The sequence below is a fragment of the Zonotrichia albicollis genome, chromosome 8, assembly GCF_047830755.1.
Source record: "Zonotrichia albicollis isolate bZonAlb1 chromosome 8, bZonAlb1.hap1, whole genome shotgun sequence".
NCBI lineage: Eukaryota > Metazoa > Chordata > Aves > Passeriformes > Passerellidae > Zonotrichia > Zonotrichia albicollis.
Genome location: NC_133826.1, coordinates 11,201,868 through 11,220,839, shown reverse-complemented (window position 1 = coordinate 11,220,839; position 18,972 = coordinate 11,201,868). Strand labels below are relative to the sequence as shown.

Sequence of the window (18,972 nt, the reverse complement as noted above, 5' to 3'; positions counted from 1 at the left end):
ATGCAGCAATGACAGGACCTCAGCTGTGGTGTGTTGTAAGCAGCAGGCCCAGAAGGACTGTGTACTCAGCTCTCCCTCTCTTTAGTTCAAAACCACCTGTCTGCGCCCTGGCTGTGCACAACTTAATGCCCTGGAATTGGGTTTGGAGGAGAGGACTTAGTACCCAGTGATTTTAGTCCTTGCACTGTTTTCTATTGTGCTGAATTCAGTCAAGCCTGTTATAGCACAGTCATTTTCATTAGGAGTATATTGTCACGTGTACAGTAATTTGTTGTAAAAGCACAGAAATTCTTGCTTTGTGGAAATGTCTAACTAATGAGCATGTTTCTTCGCATGAGTGAGTTTGCTGATAGTTAAGGAATGGGTGAATTTAGTTTTATTTTTTGTGGGACTTTCTACTGCCCTGGATCTGTAATTCATGCATCTGGATGCAGTGCCGGGCCTATTCTGTAAATGTTAGAGACTTCTGTTGAAAAGCTGATATGCAATAGTTTACTTCTTTTAAGGATATTTTACAGCCGGCATTAGGAGCCTTTACACTTGGGTAGGGTGATCTACAGCAATCTGTGCTTAGTGCTCACTGTGAGTGATAGCTGGGCTCGTGAGACTCAAGGCTGATCTATATTTTAAGTGGATGTTTTAACTTATCTCCGTAGTTATTTAACGGGCCCTGCATAATCCTTGTTCCAGTGGAAAATTTCCTCTTTCTTATCTAATATTGTCTGCAGGCAATGACACCTTCAGAAATTAATGTCTTCAGAACCAAATGTAGCCAATAAAGCTGACAGGAATATTCAAGTTGTGCTTGTATTCTGCTTAAAAGTGGCTCTGCTCCTCTCCTTGGGTCAAACTGGGATTGCATGTTCAGGATCACAGTGACCTGTAGCTGGGCCAGCTTGCGCTTAAACACTTCTCACTTTTTTGTGCTTTATCAAAATAAGAGGAAACTTTTTAAAGTACTTCTGAGTTGGTCTTGCTATTACATATATTGCTCCATACCAATCAGCCTGTATTAGTTTGTTGGTTTGTTTTGTTCCCCCCCCCCCCCCCCCCCTCAGATTATGGGATATTTTGGGTTTTCTTTTTGTTTTTTTTTCCTACCTCATTTTTATTTTCTTTCCAAACAGGTGATGAGACATTTTCCTTCTGGGAAAAATACTTTTGGGGAAGAGTGTGTTTCCCTTTTTTTTTTTTTTTTGACTGTTTACTGGGAATAATCTGCATACACTTCCGTTTGCTTTGTCTCATTCTCATGGTTGCATGCCCATGACTAATTATATTCCTTCGCTCCTTTCTTGGTGTTTTGTATCCTTCTTGTACTTACAGATAGCTATCAAATCCTTAGCAGTCTGTCTAGTGCTTGTGATTTGACAGAGATTTTTATCCTTCCTGGTTCTTAAATTGCTTTGATCATTCCTTCTCCCCAGATGGTTTGAGAGTCTTGTTACTGAGAGCACCAGACTGATGCTCTGGGCCTGCTCACTCCTGGGTCCCAGAGGTGGTACCTTAGCTCATGTGGCAGTTTCTTTAGCTCTTGGCCTTTTTATTGTATTGCAAGCTCATAGGAAGTTCCTCCCTAAATCTATTCTAGTGTTGCCATCGTCACCATCTTCATATATCTCCCCGCTGAATCTCTCTAATACATTCCCTGCATGTGGGAGTTCGGAGTGAAATGAGACTCATTTTGTCTTTTTTGGCCATATTGCTGTACTCCCCAAGTCTCTTTATATTATATTTCTTGCAGAAAAGCACAAAGAAATCTATGCTAAAGGAATACTAATGTAGTGAAGTGAAACATTGAAAAGTCATTAGCTTGTGTGTAACTGCTTCCACAACTTTTAATGTGTGCAATATGATGGTCTTGAGTTATATGGTGTGTCATGGTTTTCCTGTTCCTCCTTCTGAGCACAGATGAGGCATTATGTACAGAGCAAAGCAGCTGAGCTGTAGCCAGTTATTGTTCTCACTTTTAACAGAATAAAGAGCCTGCCTTATTGCTCTGTGTGATGCACGATCGCCGTCGCTGGTGTGACACTCCAGAGTCGATCAGGTGGTGGTGTGTGGATTGGGTCCCTCTGGAGCACTGGCTCCCTTTCAGATACTTGTGTAAAATAAAGAGGGTAGGACTCCAGAAGGAAAATTGATTGTGTTGCACATGTAGTAGCACTGGGAGAAGCTGATGTAATTTCAGCCCTGTCTTTACCATCGTCTGGGTGTGCCCAGTTGGTGTTTTCTGACCTGCATCCTTGGGCTCACCTCGAGAAGGCTCAGGAAGTTTCCGCCTTGAAAAGCGAACACAATTGTTTCAGGTTCCTTTTTGAAAAGACTCTGTTACATCTCCAGGTCAGAAAAGGACATTGCTTATGGACTGGGCTCACCTTCCCACCCTGTAAGTTTCTCCGGAGTCTCTTAACAATGTTTTACAACAAAGGCAGTGTCAGTACTCAAACACACAACGAAACCTGGCAGTTCCGTGGATGTACAGGGGTTCCTGGAGGGAACTTTTTTGTGCTGACTTCTTAGATTCTTTGGGTTGCAAAGTAGCTTAACCTAAAAAGCGATTTTAGTGCAGTGTTTTTGTCCCTGGTTTTGAATGGGCAGGCTTGCTTTGGGGATGCTGTTCTTCGCTGTGCCAGTCTTGGCTGGTGACCCACTTGTTTCAGTTCAGTTTATCTTACAGAAGAGTTCATAGAGGACAGAAGCTATTCAGTGCTGGTTTTAAATTCCTCTTGACTCTTTAAAGTTGACTGCTTTTTCTAATCTCATTGCAGTCTCCTGTGAGACGTACTCATTGCCAGAATTTCTTAGTACCATATGAGCTGTTGGTATTCTTGGCTCTGTTTTAAATGAGTCCAGCTTTTTCTGCCTGTCTGAAAGAATCAAACCATGTAGGTTTCAAAAAATGTCCTCAAGACCGCCTCTTTTCCATCCACCTGCCCTGCAGCAAAAACCTGATACATTTAAATGAAGATTGCTAGTTTTTTGTTGTGCTTTCCTGCTTTCTAGTTTTCTGCCAAACTAGCTCTCGGTAGCTCTAACACTGAGTTTGGAGCAGAGGCAGGAGTTTAGCTTGCTAAACTCAAAGCTGTTTTTACAAAGCCATCTGGAGTGCTTAGCCTCAGCTAATTTTGGGTTATGTAGTCTAGAGTTTATAATATTGCCAGGACCAGATGCAGAAGAAGAAATGAGAATGTACGTGTGTTTTTGAAAAACCTTCTTGTACAGCGTCTGGGCTCGCAAACACAATATTAGTTGTGAGATGTTGGCCAAAGCAGTGAGATCAAAGGAGGCCTTCAAATGAAGGGACTGAGATCATCTGGTGCACAGGAGATCAGTCCAGAAACAAGAGAGAGCAGCCTGAAGAGGCATGAGTTTTCTGGGGACAAGACACATTAAGAACTGTAAGAGCATTATTTGGCCAGTTGCTGTTGTACTTGATTTTGCCAAAGCAATACTGACTTGGTATTTGTTTAACTTGTTGCCAAAAATCTACCAATAATATCTGATTTTTAGCTGCTTTCCATCCTAGGCTGCTGTCTGCCCTGGTAAAGGAAGGCTTTAGCAATGCTTCAGGATTGCTGTTTAACACTCTCAGGGTAACACTGGCCCTTCTAAGGGTTAACTGAACTTCAGCTGACACCCTTGCTTTGAGCATTGGGTTGTCTCCTTGGGAAAGCTGAGCCACTGGGAGAAGCTTTTTAATATTTTCACTTTCAAAAGAGAATGACAGCTACTGAGATTTATAAAATTTTAAAACATTCCAATTTAAAGCTCTTTAATTATTGAATGCAGACAACTTTTCCATAAGCAGAGCAACCATGGAAAGAGGAAGTGGCAAATTTTGATCCTATTAAAGGCCAAAGGTGGTCTATTAACTCTGGAGGGACAGACAGGAGTCTGGCATAAGAAAATCTGGCTTTGCTACCAGATGGTAAATTATTTAGAACACTAAACAGTTGAAAAAGATCAAGTCTGTGAAGCATCTGGTAGGATATCTGACAATTCACCAGTTCTGCATAGTGCATACTGTATGTATCTCATGGGATGGAGAGGAAAGTGAAAAATCTGTTGAAACTGGAGAGAAGCTTGATCACATTTACTGAAAGAAGAGAGAAATCAAGAGACAGACCTATTCTTTAACTGAGGTTTTTGTGTTCCTGAGAGTTACTTCTGAATGAGGGCTGTGGAGGTGCTATTGACAAGACTCTGAGCAATCTGTGCTCAAGATACACCATTAGATGAGACACTTTTGTTGCTAATGGAAGTGAATGAAAGAGGAAAAGCTCTCTGAAAGCTACTCACCCCCACTGTGGTCTGACAAATACCTAAGATGTTTCAGCACCACCTGTAAAACTCATTCTCTGTCCTAATCTTACAGAGCTTGACACACATGATTAGTTTTGACACAGTAATTTCAACCCTTGGTGTCTCCCACCCCCTCCCCAGGAAGAGTAGCCCTCTTAGGATTCTGGCTGCTGTTGAGCCAGATGTAATGCTGCTTAAAGTGCCTCAGTGGGTTCCCTTTTTCAGGCAGCACAAATTACCCCTGTCCATGCGGAATTTAGAAGCATAATCATCACTCTTGATCCAGGCGTTTCTTCCCATTCCTGTGTGGGCTGTGTCTGGGGAGCTGGCTAGTGCTGGGCCACCTGCTTGGGAGCTGCTCTATTCTATCGCTGGAATAGAGCTTAGGCAGCTATAAAGATACAACTGCCTGTATCTGTCTTGGCTATGTAAGACATGTAAATGGTGCTTGTAGTAATCCTTTGGTGAGAGTTGAGTGAGGATGGGGAAGTTGTAGGGCAGCAAAGATAACGGAGTGTGTGGCTGGTACAAAGAGCCTCTTCTGCAGCATTCAAAATTTTGCTGCTGAGCTTAGTTAGATTTATGCCTTCTCATTGAGACAATAAAAGCAGGATGAGATGATCAGTATTCTCTCTGCATGTAGGTTAGAGCTAGGTTATTTTGTAAAGTATTTTCAGATGTCTTGGCTGGAGAAGATGTTGCATAAATAAAGATTTCTCTGTGTTGTGCGATATTATAACATGGGAAAAGATTTACTGTGCAAATACAGTAACAGAATGGAGAAGAATCATGATCTCCTGTTTGTTAGTACTATGCACTGTAAATATTTGCCAGGGTAGATTCTCTTGAGATTTCTCGTGGATTTCCCTAGGCATGATCATTGCAGGCATTCTTTGAGCACTGTGCTTTTGTCAGAAGTAGACGTGTGTGTAGCTTGTGATACTTCCATCAAAAGCTCAGCGGTTTCCAAAAAACAATACACTTCCAAACGTAGCAAAATTCAGAAATATCTTTGTTAGAGCAGTGCTGAAGGTGTGTTTGAAATGTCTGACAACACGAGTAAGAATGGCATGTTGGGCCACAAACAGTGTGAGTGTGCACAGTTGCAGCTGCTTTGCTTCAGGGATACTCATGGGCTCCACTCAGGCTGGCATCTGCCAGCATGAGATTTTTTTCACTAATAATGCTGCGTTGGTAAGTTTGGTAACTTCTGCAGCTTAGTGGAGAAGAACATCTACTTCTGAATAGCTCTTGGGCTTTCATTGAGATGCCTGGCACTGAAAGCATGAGCCCCTGTCACTGCTGAGTGTGGTTGCTGAGGGCATGGTGCTTGCTGGCTCCTTTAAGGTCTGTTTTAATAGGTAGGTCTTAGACTTTGAGATGGAAGTACAATGAGTTTATTCGCATTAAAAGATAAAGAAGGCAGATACACAGAAATTGTGTTCTTTTTAAATACTTGCCTTTTTTTGGTTGGTTTTCAAGAAGTTTTCTGTATTTCAATATTCAAGCAGATGCTCAAGTTAAGGCAATTTGCAAGATGATTTGCTTTGTTTTGGAGAGGGAATATCCAATCATGAATCCTTTTAGGTAGTCATTGCCTCTATTTTGGGGAGTTTGAAGCTGAGGTGTTTGCTTTGGGTAAAGCTTCTCTTTATAGACAGTTCCCTCAATAACATTCTGCTGTGACTCTCACCCTGTGAGCTGACAGCTGATCCAATTCAGCTTCTGTTTCTTCTGCTGGAACCCGCTGAGACTTGCCGGGTGCACACCAGCCCAGCTGGATGGTCCAAGCTGTGCTTCACATGCAATTTGATCGCAAACCCTCCCTACACATGCAGTCAACCACGTCTGGCTAGGGCATGTGGAAGGAGACTTACAAGAGCTTAAGACTGTTCTTTGAGTGTAATGTGCAGCTTCAGAACTATTTGTTGTGAGCAACAGCAACTAAAGGATGCATTAATGGGCCATAAACCAGATTGTACATGAAGGTAAACTTGGAGACAGGTGCATTTATGCCTGCTGACCCTTGAAATCAGCTTATTGAATTCGGAGGCGTGTGTGGTGCTCTACTGCTCATGCAGGGAAGATAGGTAAATTTCTTTTTAAAAGTGTCTGTAATGATGACTTTGCAATGCAGTTTGATATACTGGCAGTTAATCTGTGTGTCATAATAATTTTCCTTTTCTTCCTTTTTTGGTTTGCAGGAGTAAGTCTGTGTCTTTAACACTGGATGTACTGACCACTTGCCTCAGACTGAAGAGGACTTGCTCTGTTTTGGAATATGGTGCCTAACTTCTGCATCCCAGTATTCACTGTGCCAGCAGCCATCCTCTGCTGCTTGATGCTGCCTTTAGCAGGAGCGGACAGTAAGTAACATTTGGTTTTGGAAAGCTTGAATGCCTTGCAAAATTTGTTTCCAGAAATATTAAACCTTCTTTCTTTGTACTGGAAACTGAGGGTTAAGAGACAACTTCCCCCCCAGTCTTCTATTTCCCAGTGTGCGCATTGCAGATAAACAGGGTGTGTGTGAAGGGGCACAAGTAGAACTAAAAAGACTGACAAAATTTATTCAAGTGCAGAAAGAATTTCTGCAGAAGCTGCGAGATCAAAACCTGACAGTTTGATTTCTAACACGCACAGATGAGTAAAGAAAATTGGGGGCGGAGGAAGAAAGAAGTATTGGGGTCACAGTAATCCCTGTTACTTTTTTTCCCTTGTTCTTTTGCCAGCTCTCGTAATTTGTGTAGCACTGAGACATCTCTCCTGAGTCAGCAGGCAGTTGCTGTTGGAGAAAGCTGTTGGGGAAGAGGGTGCAAGTTCTTGCCTTCTGGTATAGCTCTCCTGCACCTATATTTTGGCACAATTGGAGTACAGTGTTTCCTTGTGGTCATACTTTTAGCTGTTGTGTCCTTGCTGTTGTTCTGGCTGTCCCATAGAGTTGTTGTGACTGGCTTTAATTAGCCCCATCCAGCCAAGAGGAAATATGTGCACAAAATGCTATTGTGGACAGACAAGAGGACAAAAACATGCTTAATGATAGCCTACTAAAAAAGCTATCATTATAGTAGGAATGCTTTATGGAATGGGTTATGCAGAGAGCAGGAAATCTCAATGCTTTTTCTGCATAATCTTGAGGTCTGTATTTGTTAAGCAATCCCCAAATATTTCTGCAGGCCCTCTCCCTTTTTTTTAAATCTGTACCCAGATTTTCAGTGTCCAAATGTCTGCACATTCATCACAGACTGGTGTTTACGAATACTTCTTGCCTCTGAAAGTACCCAGGGGTGCTCAAGTTGGAGATGAGGTGACCATGATGCCCCTCCTGAGGTGCTAGCAGTCATCTCTTTCTCACTGCAGCTTTAGTCACCAGGCTTATAATTAGATGTAATTTTGTGAAAGTTGGAAATCTTGTTTCATGTTGGTAAGAGCCTGGCTGAATGTAGGAAACAGACTGGGGGTTCCTAAATGTCTTGGACTGAGAGGAAGACCTAAACTTAGGGAAGCTGGAGAGAAGCGTGAAGAAGTGATGTGAAGAAACATACAAATTCAGTTATTTTGTTTTCATTAGGGATGACTTGTGCAGGCAGCAGATTAATATGGGGGGTCTGTATGAGTCTGAGCTGCCCAGTTATACTGGGGGCAGCAGCTGTCTCCTTCCTCAGCTTGCTTTGCTGTCTGCTGGTGCTGTTGAAAGGTGCTTATTCAGATCACTTTATGTCTGCACATTGTAGCCCATTTTGGAATCTGGCATAGAGAAGCACTTGTTTAGTGTTCTGAGATGTATAAAAATTCCCTGAAATTTATTATCTTCATACTGGCTCCTGCAAAGGAGAGAAGCATCACTCACATCACAGATGTGCAGAAGCTGGTGGAGCTTGTGATGTCCCAGGACAGTTCTTGGCCTGAGGATAACTTGTGGTAGACATGGTTTGCTAATTTTGTGCAGTAATTCCACATGCTTAAATTTGACAAAATTGGCTCTGTTTCTGTGTGGTGTCTCAGATGTGGAACATTTCTGTGTTGAGCAGCAAGTTTATCTGTATGTATGTCTTTTTCTCCAGTGCAGACTTGCTCTGAATTGCTTTTTCCTAATCTGGAAGGCAGCTCTGGAGGGCACTGACCTTTTAACTACCACAGCCACCATGGATTAATCAAGGGTTTCCTAGGATGGAAGGTGGTTTTTAGCAACTCTGTGTATTTTAGCAACTTAGAGTTTTTCTATCATCTTACCCACTGAATCTTGCCACCGACCCTCAGAGGCTGGGAGCTGTGTGAAAGGACCTGTCTGCTCTGTGACTCTGCAGGGCTAAAATGTCAACCCCAAACCCTGCATTTTATGGGGCCTGGCCATCAGTGATGCAAACAAGTGATGCAGTGGTGAATCTGGCATTGGAGAGTCCTGATTTAGGACAGTAGTGAAGGGCAAGGGGAAAATATGGACACTGGAGCTTCCAGAAAAAGCTACAGAGGGATGCTGTGGAAGGAGCACCCCATGTGCACATTCCTCTGTTTTTCAGTCCCCATAGCATCCTGTTGGCTTCAGCAAAAGAGCATTTATTTATTACACTGGTTATGGCTGTTCCAAAGAAATCACTGTGATTCTTCCTTTTCCCCATTGCAGTGCTGCTTGGAGAGTCAGTGGAGGGATGGGCAGGCTGTGTAGCTGCAAAGCACTCTTGCATTTGCCTTACTAAAAACAACAGGATAGTGAGAGCAGGGTTATCCCTGGGTTTTCTGGAGTCAGTCCCCAAATTGCTTTTTTGGGGAGCAGGAAAAGAATGGCTGGAGATGGGCTGTGCTGCATCCCTGGCAGCAGCAGGGCTCGTGGCTGGCTGCTCAGGAAGCGCCCACGACTGGGTCTTCCCTGCCTTTCCCACCTGCTGTTGCTGTACCACATCTCAGTGTCTCTGCTGTAGCTTCCTGACAATGAAGGCAGCTGGCAGAAAGCGGGGTGTTAACGCCTGAGATAAAGCAGATTTAGTGTGTATTGCCTGGCGGAATTAGCCCCGTGCTGTGCCGGTGCCTCCCCTGGAATCGAGGTCGCAGGAGCTGTGAAAAATGTCAGTGATGAGGAGTTGAAGTGGCATCCAGAGGTTAAACTGGGTGGCAGAGTGTCAGAAAAAGAGGGGCTCTGTGGGTGCCTCCCTGGCAGCAGGAGGGGAGTGGTGCTTCCCTGGCTGCTCCGGTGGGTGCTGGGGGGAGAAGGTGAGTGGGAAGGGGCACATGCGCACCAGCGGTGGATACAAAAGTGCTAATTTGGCAGACAGCTATTTCAAATCCTCCCCAGCCTTTACAGACTGCAATAAGAAATTATTAAATTTTCTCTGTGATCTGACTGTGTTTCTGTCAGGGTGACCCTAATTCCATTAGAGCAGCTCAGAGCTGATTCAGGATGGCTGTTTTACCCATTCTCTCTCAGCTTGCTTGTGTGGGTTTTTTTATACACTCTGTGCTTCCCTGTCTGTCATCTTTTGATTGTGCATGGGAAAAATGGCTTTGCAGATTTCAGTTAATGTTCAGTGCAATTGTCAACTAAAAGGTACCTTTTTTCAGCTCTTGAAAATGTGTCATTTATTCTAATAAAATAAAAACCTAAAAAAATCCCTTCTCAAAACAAAATGCAGAGAAAATGAGGAAAAATCAATACTCTCATGAGAAATCATCAGCAATGTCTTTTGTTGTTCTCTTGGTTTTTTAAAAATTAGGTTTTGTTTTTGAAGTCCTGGGAACAGGTTCCATTAGCCAAAGGAGGAGACTCGGTGACTGATCCTGGGCCTTTTCTAACTGCAGTATATTTTGGTTTGTCTTGCACAGAATTTCAAAGGGCTTAAGGAGTAAAACCACTTCAAAAGTGACCTTGTAGAAGGAAAGAACTAAGGCAGAATTAGGCCAACTACCTGTGAATTGATACCTGGTAAACAAACAATTTGCACCTTTTGATTTCTAGAGGTAGAGCAAACTTGGCTTTTATTTGAGGGGGTAGATGAAACATGCCTCAGTGAGCTGGTGTGGCCAAGGCAGAGCTTGGGCACCCACCACCCCTGGCGAGAAGGGACCCCGAGTCTGAAATGTCTGGCTGCCTTGCCCCTGAAATGAGCAGTTAATTTATATCCAAAAGATGTGCATCTTGTACATGGGTACATGGGGTTTTTTGTGCATGTGGTTTGGTTTTATTGGTGTTTTTTTGTTGTTGTTTTTGTTTTGGTGGAGGTTTTTTGTTTGTTTTTTTTTGTTTTGTTGAGGGTTTTTTTCAATCGGTGTTTCTTGGATGCTAATTGAATTGAGGAGATGCATTAAAAAAAGAAAATAAAAAGATAGGCCTCTGATGCTTGTGAAGGCTGGGAAAATAAAGAGTACTAAGATGGCTTTTCTAGATATGGTGTCCCAGAGTCTAAGAATAGTAGGATGGTCGTTCTAGCTTCAGGTGAACTCTGTTTTGCCAGGGATTTTACTGTACCTCAAGTGCTGTCTGGAGGTTTTGTGTGAAAGAGCACTGGAGGGAACCTGTGCTTAGGCACTAGTTTGTCCTTGCCCCCTAACTCTGCTGTCTGCCCTTACTGTTTTGTGCTCCCAAGACCACAGTGGCTCGTTTTGACTCTCTGATTCAACTCTTCTGCTTTTGTTTCATAACCTGAATGATGCCTCAACAACAGCTCAACCCCAGACAGAGCTGCTCCAGGCCACGCTGTGAGATAGACTTGCTGTTGTGCAAGCCTGGAAAACGGCCACTTTTGAGAGCTGGGCAGCAGGATCCCATTCCAAAAGCTGGACATGAGGCTTCTCCATTGCTGCCTTGCATCAGTTTCTGTTTCCAGGTTTCCTGTTTGCATGCCTGTCCCCAAACACTGCATCTAGTGATTATGTGTAATTGATGCGATTGGATCCAGGTATTGCAGCACAGGTAAATACTAATTTTCTGCAATTCTAGCTTGACTAGCTTGACACATTCCATCAGCAGAAACAACATGGAAAATACTGTTTAGGAAAACCCCTGTACCTGAGGCATTGAGGTAGTGTCATTAAGGGATGGGTTGAAATATTAACCACAGTTATTGTGCAGTGTTTATGTTTACTTTTGGTGTCCTTACTCATCAAATATATTTATTTGGGTAAGAATGGATTCTACACTTGTGTGTAAAGTACCTAAGTGCTGCCTGCTTGTAGCTAAATGTTGCAGACATCAAGGTAGAAGGAATGCTGTGAGGACAAACATCATCTACAGAGTAGACAAAGGATCTTTTTCTGCATTTATAGCCATTTTAGCTCCAGCACTTGCAGAGAATGTGAATTAGTTTGGGTTGCTATCTACAACAAATCACAGCATGATGATTTGTCTATTTTATTTATTGTTAAAGCCACCAGCGTTCATCAGTCAATGTCAGCTGACAGGTCAAAGGTCTCCTTAGCCCCAAATACTTCATCCCACAGTGGTCGGTACGAAGACTTATGGAGGATGTAAAAGCAGAATAAATATATAGTGATCTCTTCTTGTTGTCTTCTTGGAGCCCTCAGTGAGTGGTGGCCCCTGAACCCAGAGAGGTGCTGGAGCAGCTGCAGCCAGGCTCACGCTGTGTTTTGCTCTGGGGCAGCTCTGAGCATGTGCTCAGTCTGCGGGGACACCTGGGGGACAGTGCTTTGCATGGACACCCCAAGGTGTGGGCTCTGACTGTTGCCTCCACTCCCTGGCTCCTGGTTTAAGCCTCTCACTGCTGCTGTGCGGGGCTGAGCATCCCCACTTGCCATTTGCACCTTTTGGACTCAGCTGCACAGCCAGAGTTCCTCTCCCGCCTTCACAAGGCGCTTCCTGTGATTAAGTATCTGTGTAAATGATCCAGCACAATGACAAATGCTGAGGGGATGATATATTTAATACTTGTTCTTTGAGAGAGAGTGTGCTTATTGGCTTGGTGATACAGAAAACCAATAGAACTACCTGCTTACAATTTTATCTTCAGTGTAGATTCATAGATTTTAAGGCCAGAAATCAGATCAGAGTAGTCTTTTACTCTGACCTGTGTAGCACAGGCTGTATAATTTCAGTGGTAATTTCTGTGTCTGCTTTTACAGCAGTGGATGAGCTAGCACGTACCTTTTGGGAGGCTGTCAAATCATTATTTGAAAACTAAATGATAGAGAATTTACCCATCTCCTATATGATCTGTAAAAATGGCAAGTAATCATTACTTCTCCAAATGTGTATTTATTTCAAACTACCTTTATGCATTTTTAGGGTTTAGACACTGGATATTAGAACATCTGTCAGTGAGACTGGAGACTCCTGCTGTTTAATGAAATCTCCTGGAGAAACAGCTTGAAGTGGAAGAGTTAGAGAACCTGGAAGTTTGTCCTTTTTGTTGTAGAAGAATGGACACATCTTGGTTTTTTTTCTGACCAGATAAAATTTTTATTGTTCTTCACTAATCCTCCAGACTTTTCAATATGTTTTTTAAAGTCAAGGGACCAGGACCAAGACAAGTGGCTGCATTTTCCAACAGTACAATGGCACTTTATCTTTTTTACTCCCAGCATTCAGCTGGGAATGTGGTCCTCCATTGTGACCTCTGAATTCCTTTTTGGACCTCTGATTCCCAGGATGCAGACTTCTATTTCATTAGTGGGATTTGGCTTTTTGCTCATGAATATCTGCCCCTAGGTACATTAAAATGTGTTTTGCTGGATCCCAGCTCATTTAGTCATCTGAGTAATTCTTTAAAGGTAATTTTCCCATTCTATTTGTAGCTGACTACCAACCTTGGTAAAGCTTACCCTTTACTTTCCAAATCTAATTGCCAGTTAGTTGCATTCATTCACAGATGTTAATCAGTTTTGGCTATTTGCAGAGGCCGCTATGTGTATTTTAAAGAGATATTTAAAATACCCTGTAGTAGTGATGGTAACATCCTTTGCAGATGGAAAGGAGTGCCAGAAAACCGATAAAATAATATGGTTTGTCGTGATGCTCCTGGCTATTACTACTACTGATGTCAGAAAGGGAAAAAGTGTAAGATGTGCTGGAGCTTTCAGTGTTTTAGCTGAGTAGTTGTAAAAAGCAATGATGTGGTAATAGGAATGGGTTTTTTTGTTTCTTTGATTATCTCTTCATTATACTGGTTCTTCAGAATGGTACTGTAATATAAGATGATCAAGCTCATTTTTGTGAACAACCAAGAGTATGAAATTTGTTTGCTCAAAATGTTAGTCAATCTTTTTTGATGTTGAACATGGTTTAAAAAGGAGTGGGAAAAAAAGCATCTGTTCATGGGTGCTTTTTCGCTGGTAAGTTGTCTATCTTTATGTATCAGGAGCTGAAAAGCAGTGGTGTACTCTTAATTGAATGCTCTGTTTAGTCCCTTGTGAGAATCAGTGCTTTGTCTGTGCCGGAGACAAATCTCATTTATTTTGTTGGTGTGAAAACACTGTAGGGTGCTTACTGAAACTTCTAACTCATAGAAATGTCTTTTGCCTTGCACACTTTACTGACATATGATCACTGAATTAAATCTAAGCACTTTTTATAGTGGATGATGGCTTTACATTTGTATATGAATTGTAGCTGCAATGCTAGAGCTTTCAATGTGTGCTAGTGTTGTCTTTCTCTCTTGCATCATAACATTAAGCCTCCACAATAAGGAGCATTGATATAGTATTAAAAAGAAATAATTACAGAATATATTTCATTTAGTGTAGTGCAGGCTGGAATGACTTTGCAGTCCTGCTGTGCTTTTCAGATGGTCCTTCATTGTTTATATTGCTCATTGTTTCTCCCTCCCCTAGTAATTAATAATAGAATTTCCCTGAAATCTTTGCCAGGAAATCTGTGTTTTGTAAGATTGTATTGAGATGTAAAGGTTGTACCTGGTCAAATCTTAAAATAAATGGAAATGCCACAATTTTCCAACAGACATTCATTGCACCAAGGATAACTCTTCTGAGTTGATACTTTGAATAAAGTCATCATGTCAGGAAGAGATTTGGAGCTGGTTTGTTTTTGCTACATGATGTTATTCTATTTGAGCTGATAGCGGCTTCTCTGGAATCCACAGTAGTAACTGGAGTCTCATGGAAAGTCCATGTTGGCATTGTTAAAAGTCTCATCATCAGTCCACTGCTGGCACTGGTAAATGCTGCAGATTTAAAAGGAATCACTCAGAGTTCTTTTTTGCTTTTGCTGCTTTTCTTGCAAATTGTTTTAAATGTTTTTACAAACTCTACGTGTGCCAACTTTGTTGGCTCACCTCAAAGATGAGTGATGTAAGCCCTTGGCAGTTAATTGTCATACAGGGAGAAGACAGTAACTGTTGAGCCTCTGCTCTTTGTTTTAAGGATGCAGAACACCTATGTGTTTTCTTTGTGTTTATTTTTAGCCAAATCCACTTCAGCTGTTGTATTACTTCTGTTAAAGGTTGTTTTGAAATGGGGTTTTAAAGACGCCAGGAAATACTCACCAACTTTACACATGTAGGGATTTTGCCCCTGAAAAGCTCCACTTTTAGGAACCATTTTGAGCCTTAGCATTAGCACAGCTGTGCTTGGCAGGTGGGGCTGTTCCTTTTCACCCACTTGTCAAAAGCTGGGGACTTGTGTGAGTGGGAGACAGAGTGTGTTGCAGAGCTCTCACTTTGGTGTTGCTCCTAAGACAGGGCATTGCCTTGGTTTTCAAAACTTGAAACTGAAATTCTGTCTTTTGAGGTAAACGTGAGAGTCACCATGCACTGATTTCAGAAAGGGTTTCAATCCCTGCACTTGGGGGAAAAAGACATTTTGGAAGTGAGGCAGCTATAGTGTGTTGTACTTGGAGAGTGTTTAATTTGCAAGAGGGAGGATTCATTGAAAGAACCGAATGATGAGTGTTGAGATTCTTGTTACATGCTGAAAATACAGTTAAAATACTGATCCGATGATGATGACTATGTACTTTAATCCTATTTAGGATCAAACAGAAGCTTTCAGTTTTTCCAGGATACAGGAAAACCCTTAGAGAAGCAAACTTCTGTCATAAGCAAATACTTTCATATTCCTTTTTAAAGGACTGGAATGTCTGGTCCTGACACAGTGTTCTCAGTCTTGGCATGCTGAGTACAGAGTCCAGTATGGCTCTCAGGAGAATGATGGGGGTAGTCCAAGACCTAGAAAGGCTCCCTTTACTCTTGTTTGATGTAGCAGGTAATGGTCCTGGTTGTTGACTTGTCATTTATACTTGCTGTATATAACTTCTAATATCCTTTTTTATGCTCCATTAGACACAGTTTATCAGGGGTTAACATGAAGTTTCTTAGTTATAACCTGTTCTTTTTAGCTTTTTATGAGTTTGTTTCATGGCTGAAATGTGCCCTGCTTGGTCTTCAGGCAAAGTTCAAGTTGAGGGACTGTATTTTATAAGGTGGACATTTGTTTTTGGTTCTTTCTGCAAAAGTTGTCTTCAAATGGCTCTTAAAAACAAAGAGAGTGGAAAAATACTTTTGTACCCTCAAAAGTGACTGTGGTGATATTTATAGATCTCTAGTCTGAAATGTCTTTGAAAACATTTGACCACCAAAGCGCATCTGTAGCAGTGTCCAGAGAGAACAGAACCTGATTTGTGGAAGGAGTGACCCATAGAAAAACAGGCTGCTGAATAATATAAAGGGAATTTCACCCTGGATCACTCTGTAAAGGAGGCTGTGTGAGCTCGTGTGTAACTAAATTGCCTGTGTATTCATTCTGTGTGTGTAGCCAGAGCTGCTGTGATCTCAGCTTCCCAAAAGCCAGAGGTGCCCAGGAGAGGCATCCTGCAGGTCCTGCGGTGCCCAGCCTGGAACATGGGCAGAGAGAATTAATTCACACAGACACTACGAAGTTCCTCTTCTAGTGCATTTGTCTGTTTCTTGAGGCAGCTGTGGAAATAGGGAGTGTTTTTTGTTGAAGTTGCTCTATGGTTGTACTGCAGGCCACAGGGGCTTGGTCTTGTCTTTCTCAGCAATGCCTGTCCAACCTTTTTTCTGTCTTAGTAAATGCATGGAACATTTAACATATTTAACTGCCAAAGTTTTGTTGGTTTTTATTTTCTTCCCCTCAAATGCTAAAATACATCACTGTCTGTAGAGTTGTGTGCCCTATTTTAAAAGCAGAGTATGATTTGGGGGTTTTTTACACATTAGGACAAAATCCCTGTGTTGTTCAGTCAGCATCTATGCAGTGCTCAACATCTTTTCCATTAGACACTCAGCCTTCTGTTGCAGATAAAGGGTTTTTTTTTAGAGGCCAGTTTAGCTCAAAAATTCTAGTATGGTCTGTAATCTGTAGTGCTTTGTGCGAGAAGAACTTCCTGTGTAATTTTGTGGAATTTAAGGAATACTACTTAACATATGAAGAGTTACATGTAGTATACCACATGGTGTTTTCCAAGTTTATGTTAAATTGCAGAATTATTTTTGTTACAGTAATTGCTGGATGGTGTCAAACTCTTAAGTCCATGAGCCTCCAATGATGGCCAACAAATGCTAGATGTTTTAAGGAGATACAATAAAGACCATCTCTTTATTGTCTTGCCATAGTCTTGCCTTTTCTCCCCACCCACATTACTTCCCATTTCCTATGTAAAATTAGAAGCTGTTCTCAGAAACTGGACTTGTATTACTCCTTCTGTAGAGCTTTATTAATTGCAACAACTCTAAATATTGTTTTACCCACATGGGCAAAGGAATAATATCCAGTGTACGTTTGTCAAGGTCAGATCCATCTAATTTCCTTTAATGACAGGCTAACAGGCTTTGTGAATGGAGAAGCAGTAGATGTCATTTATCTTTAGTAAAGCTTTCAGTGCTCCCTCATGAGACTTTTTCCTGTGAAACATCTGCTCATAGGGTGGGTATTTGGCAGTTTGGTAGCATTCAGCATTTGCAGTAATGATCTCTCTGATAGAATAGAGAACATGCTTATTAAATTTGCAGGCAACAACAAGCTGGGAAGAGAGGCAAGCATGTTGGAGGACACTATTAGAATTCAAAATGATCTTTACAAATTGGCAAAACTGTCTGAGAGAATGCATGTCAATAAGGAAAAATGTGGATAGATGTTTGAAAATAGGAGTAATCAGCTACATAAATACAGAATGAGAGACAACTGCCTAGACAGCTGGTATACAGAAAAGGTCTTGCAGTGCTAATGGATCATAAGCCATACAGGAGCTGAGAAAGCAGTGCTTTTGTGAGGGGGACAGACATCACAGTGACAGGCCAAAATGAGGGCTACCATGCTGAGGACACATTTGATAGTCTTTCTGCTCTGCTCATGTGGGTGAGGCTTCCAGTGAAGCATCTCATTTTGAGCATCCCACTGCCAGAATGGGAAGATTAACTGGGGGGAAGGTAGTCCACCCATCCACTGCTAGGAGAAGAAATAATGTGCTTGAATTATAGCTGAGTAGTTCAGGTCAGGCACTAAGCAACGGTCACAGACATGCAGGATTGTTGGAATTGCATTTCCAGAGGTATTTCTGGAATTTCGTATGCAAACAGAAAGTGTTCCCTCAGATATGTTCTGAATAGGCAGTGTGATTTTTTTTTAAATGAATGTTTGTCTTCATTTATGAACCAGGAAAGGAGCAGTCTTGTAGCCTGTCTTCTCTAGGTCACCTAATAACTCCTATATCTTTATCCTGTCCTTTTTTTATCCTCCTCCCAAGTGACAATCACTGTCTTTCCTCTGACTATGTAGCTTTGTGTGAAAATGTTCTCCAGGCCCTTAGTCCTCTTCAATGCCCTTCTCTGACTTTGTAGCTCTGCTTTAAATGTGCTGGTGGGCAAAAACAGGGGAGAATATGAGACTTGCAAACATCCACTGGTTTTCTCATAAACCCTCGTAGATTAGCTATCGTTTTGCCCACGTCTGTGCATGACTAAAGGACAGCTGCCTGTTCCAGTGTGTGGTTCATCTTCTGAAGCCATACAGTTAACTCTGCTCTGTGAATTGTAGCAGGTTTTTTCTCTGTGTTTGTTTTTTTTCTCTCAGTACATGTTATGTATTTATCTGTACGTAGCTCTCTGCCTGGAGACTTTTCCATGCTATTCATCTGTTCAGAGGCTGGTGTCTGAGCTTTGAGGGTTGCAGGGGCTTTGCTTGCCAAGGCAGGCTCTGGTGGGTACCTGGTGGTTGTTGCTGTGGTGTGCAAGAGCCCTTCTCTCTGAAGGGCACCAAACATCCATGCTGTGCATTGACTGTCAGATATTCTAAGAAAGGCTGTGTGGTTGTGCCAGCCCATATAACCCAGATCAGGTTGGAGGGTCTGCATGTGGACCACTCTAGGCAAACAATGCTGCTTTGCTGTCCAGAGCAGCACTGACCATCAGCTCTTTGGGGCAGGGGGAAGGTGGGGATTGAAGCAACTTCTGGCATCACAAAATGCTTTGAGAAGCAATTGCAAAGGATGCTGTAGGTCTTGCAAGACCTTCTGATTCAAATATGTTTAAATGTTTATTTATGTGTATGAAAGGGAAAATGTATTAAAAAGTGTATTTGTATATAATGCTTTTAATGTTAATGGTAGTGGAAGGGAAGATGGGTAAGGTTTTTTACCTTCTCCTTCCAGTAGTCATTCTTGCTATGAATAGCTATACATCAACTCACGAATTTCTGTCTGAGCAAGGTCCCAGGGCTCTACGAGATGGGAGTATCTCCTGCTTCTTGTTA

At 42.1% G+C, this 18,972-nt stretch overlaps 1 protein-coding gene across 19 annotated transcripts in view; it reads left to right on the top strand.

The window, feature by feature from the left end:
- Window positions 1–18,972, top strand: part of PTPRF (protein tyrosine phosphatase receptor type F) — a 374,760-nt gene that overhangs the window by 123,458 nt on the left and 232,330 nt on the right. For all 19 annotated transcript variants that reach the window (XM_026790433.2, XM_014276090.3, XM_014276085.3 and 16 more), the window contains exon 3: window positions 6,510–6,671. In XM_026790433.2, the coding sequence (XP_026646234.2) occupies window positions 6,587–6,671 (85 nt within the window). In that variant the 5' untranslated portion in view covers window positions 6,510–6,586. The remainder of the gene's footprint in view (window positions 1–6,509; window positions 6,672–18,972) is intronic.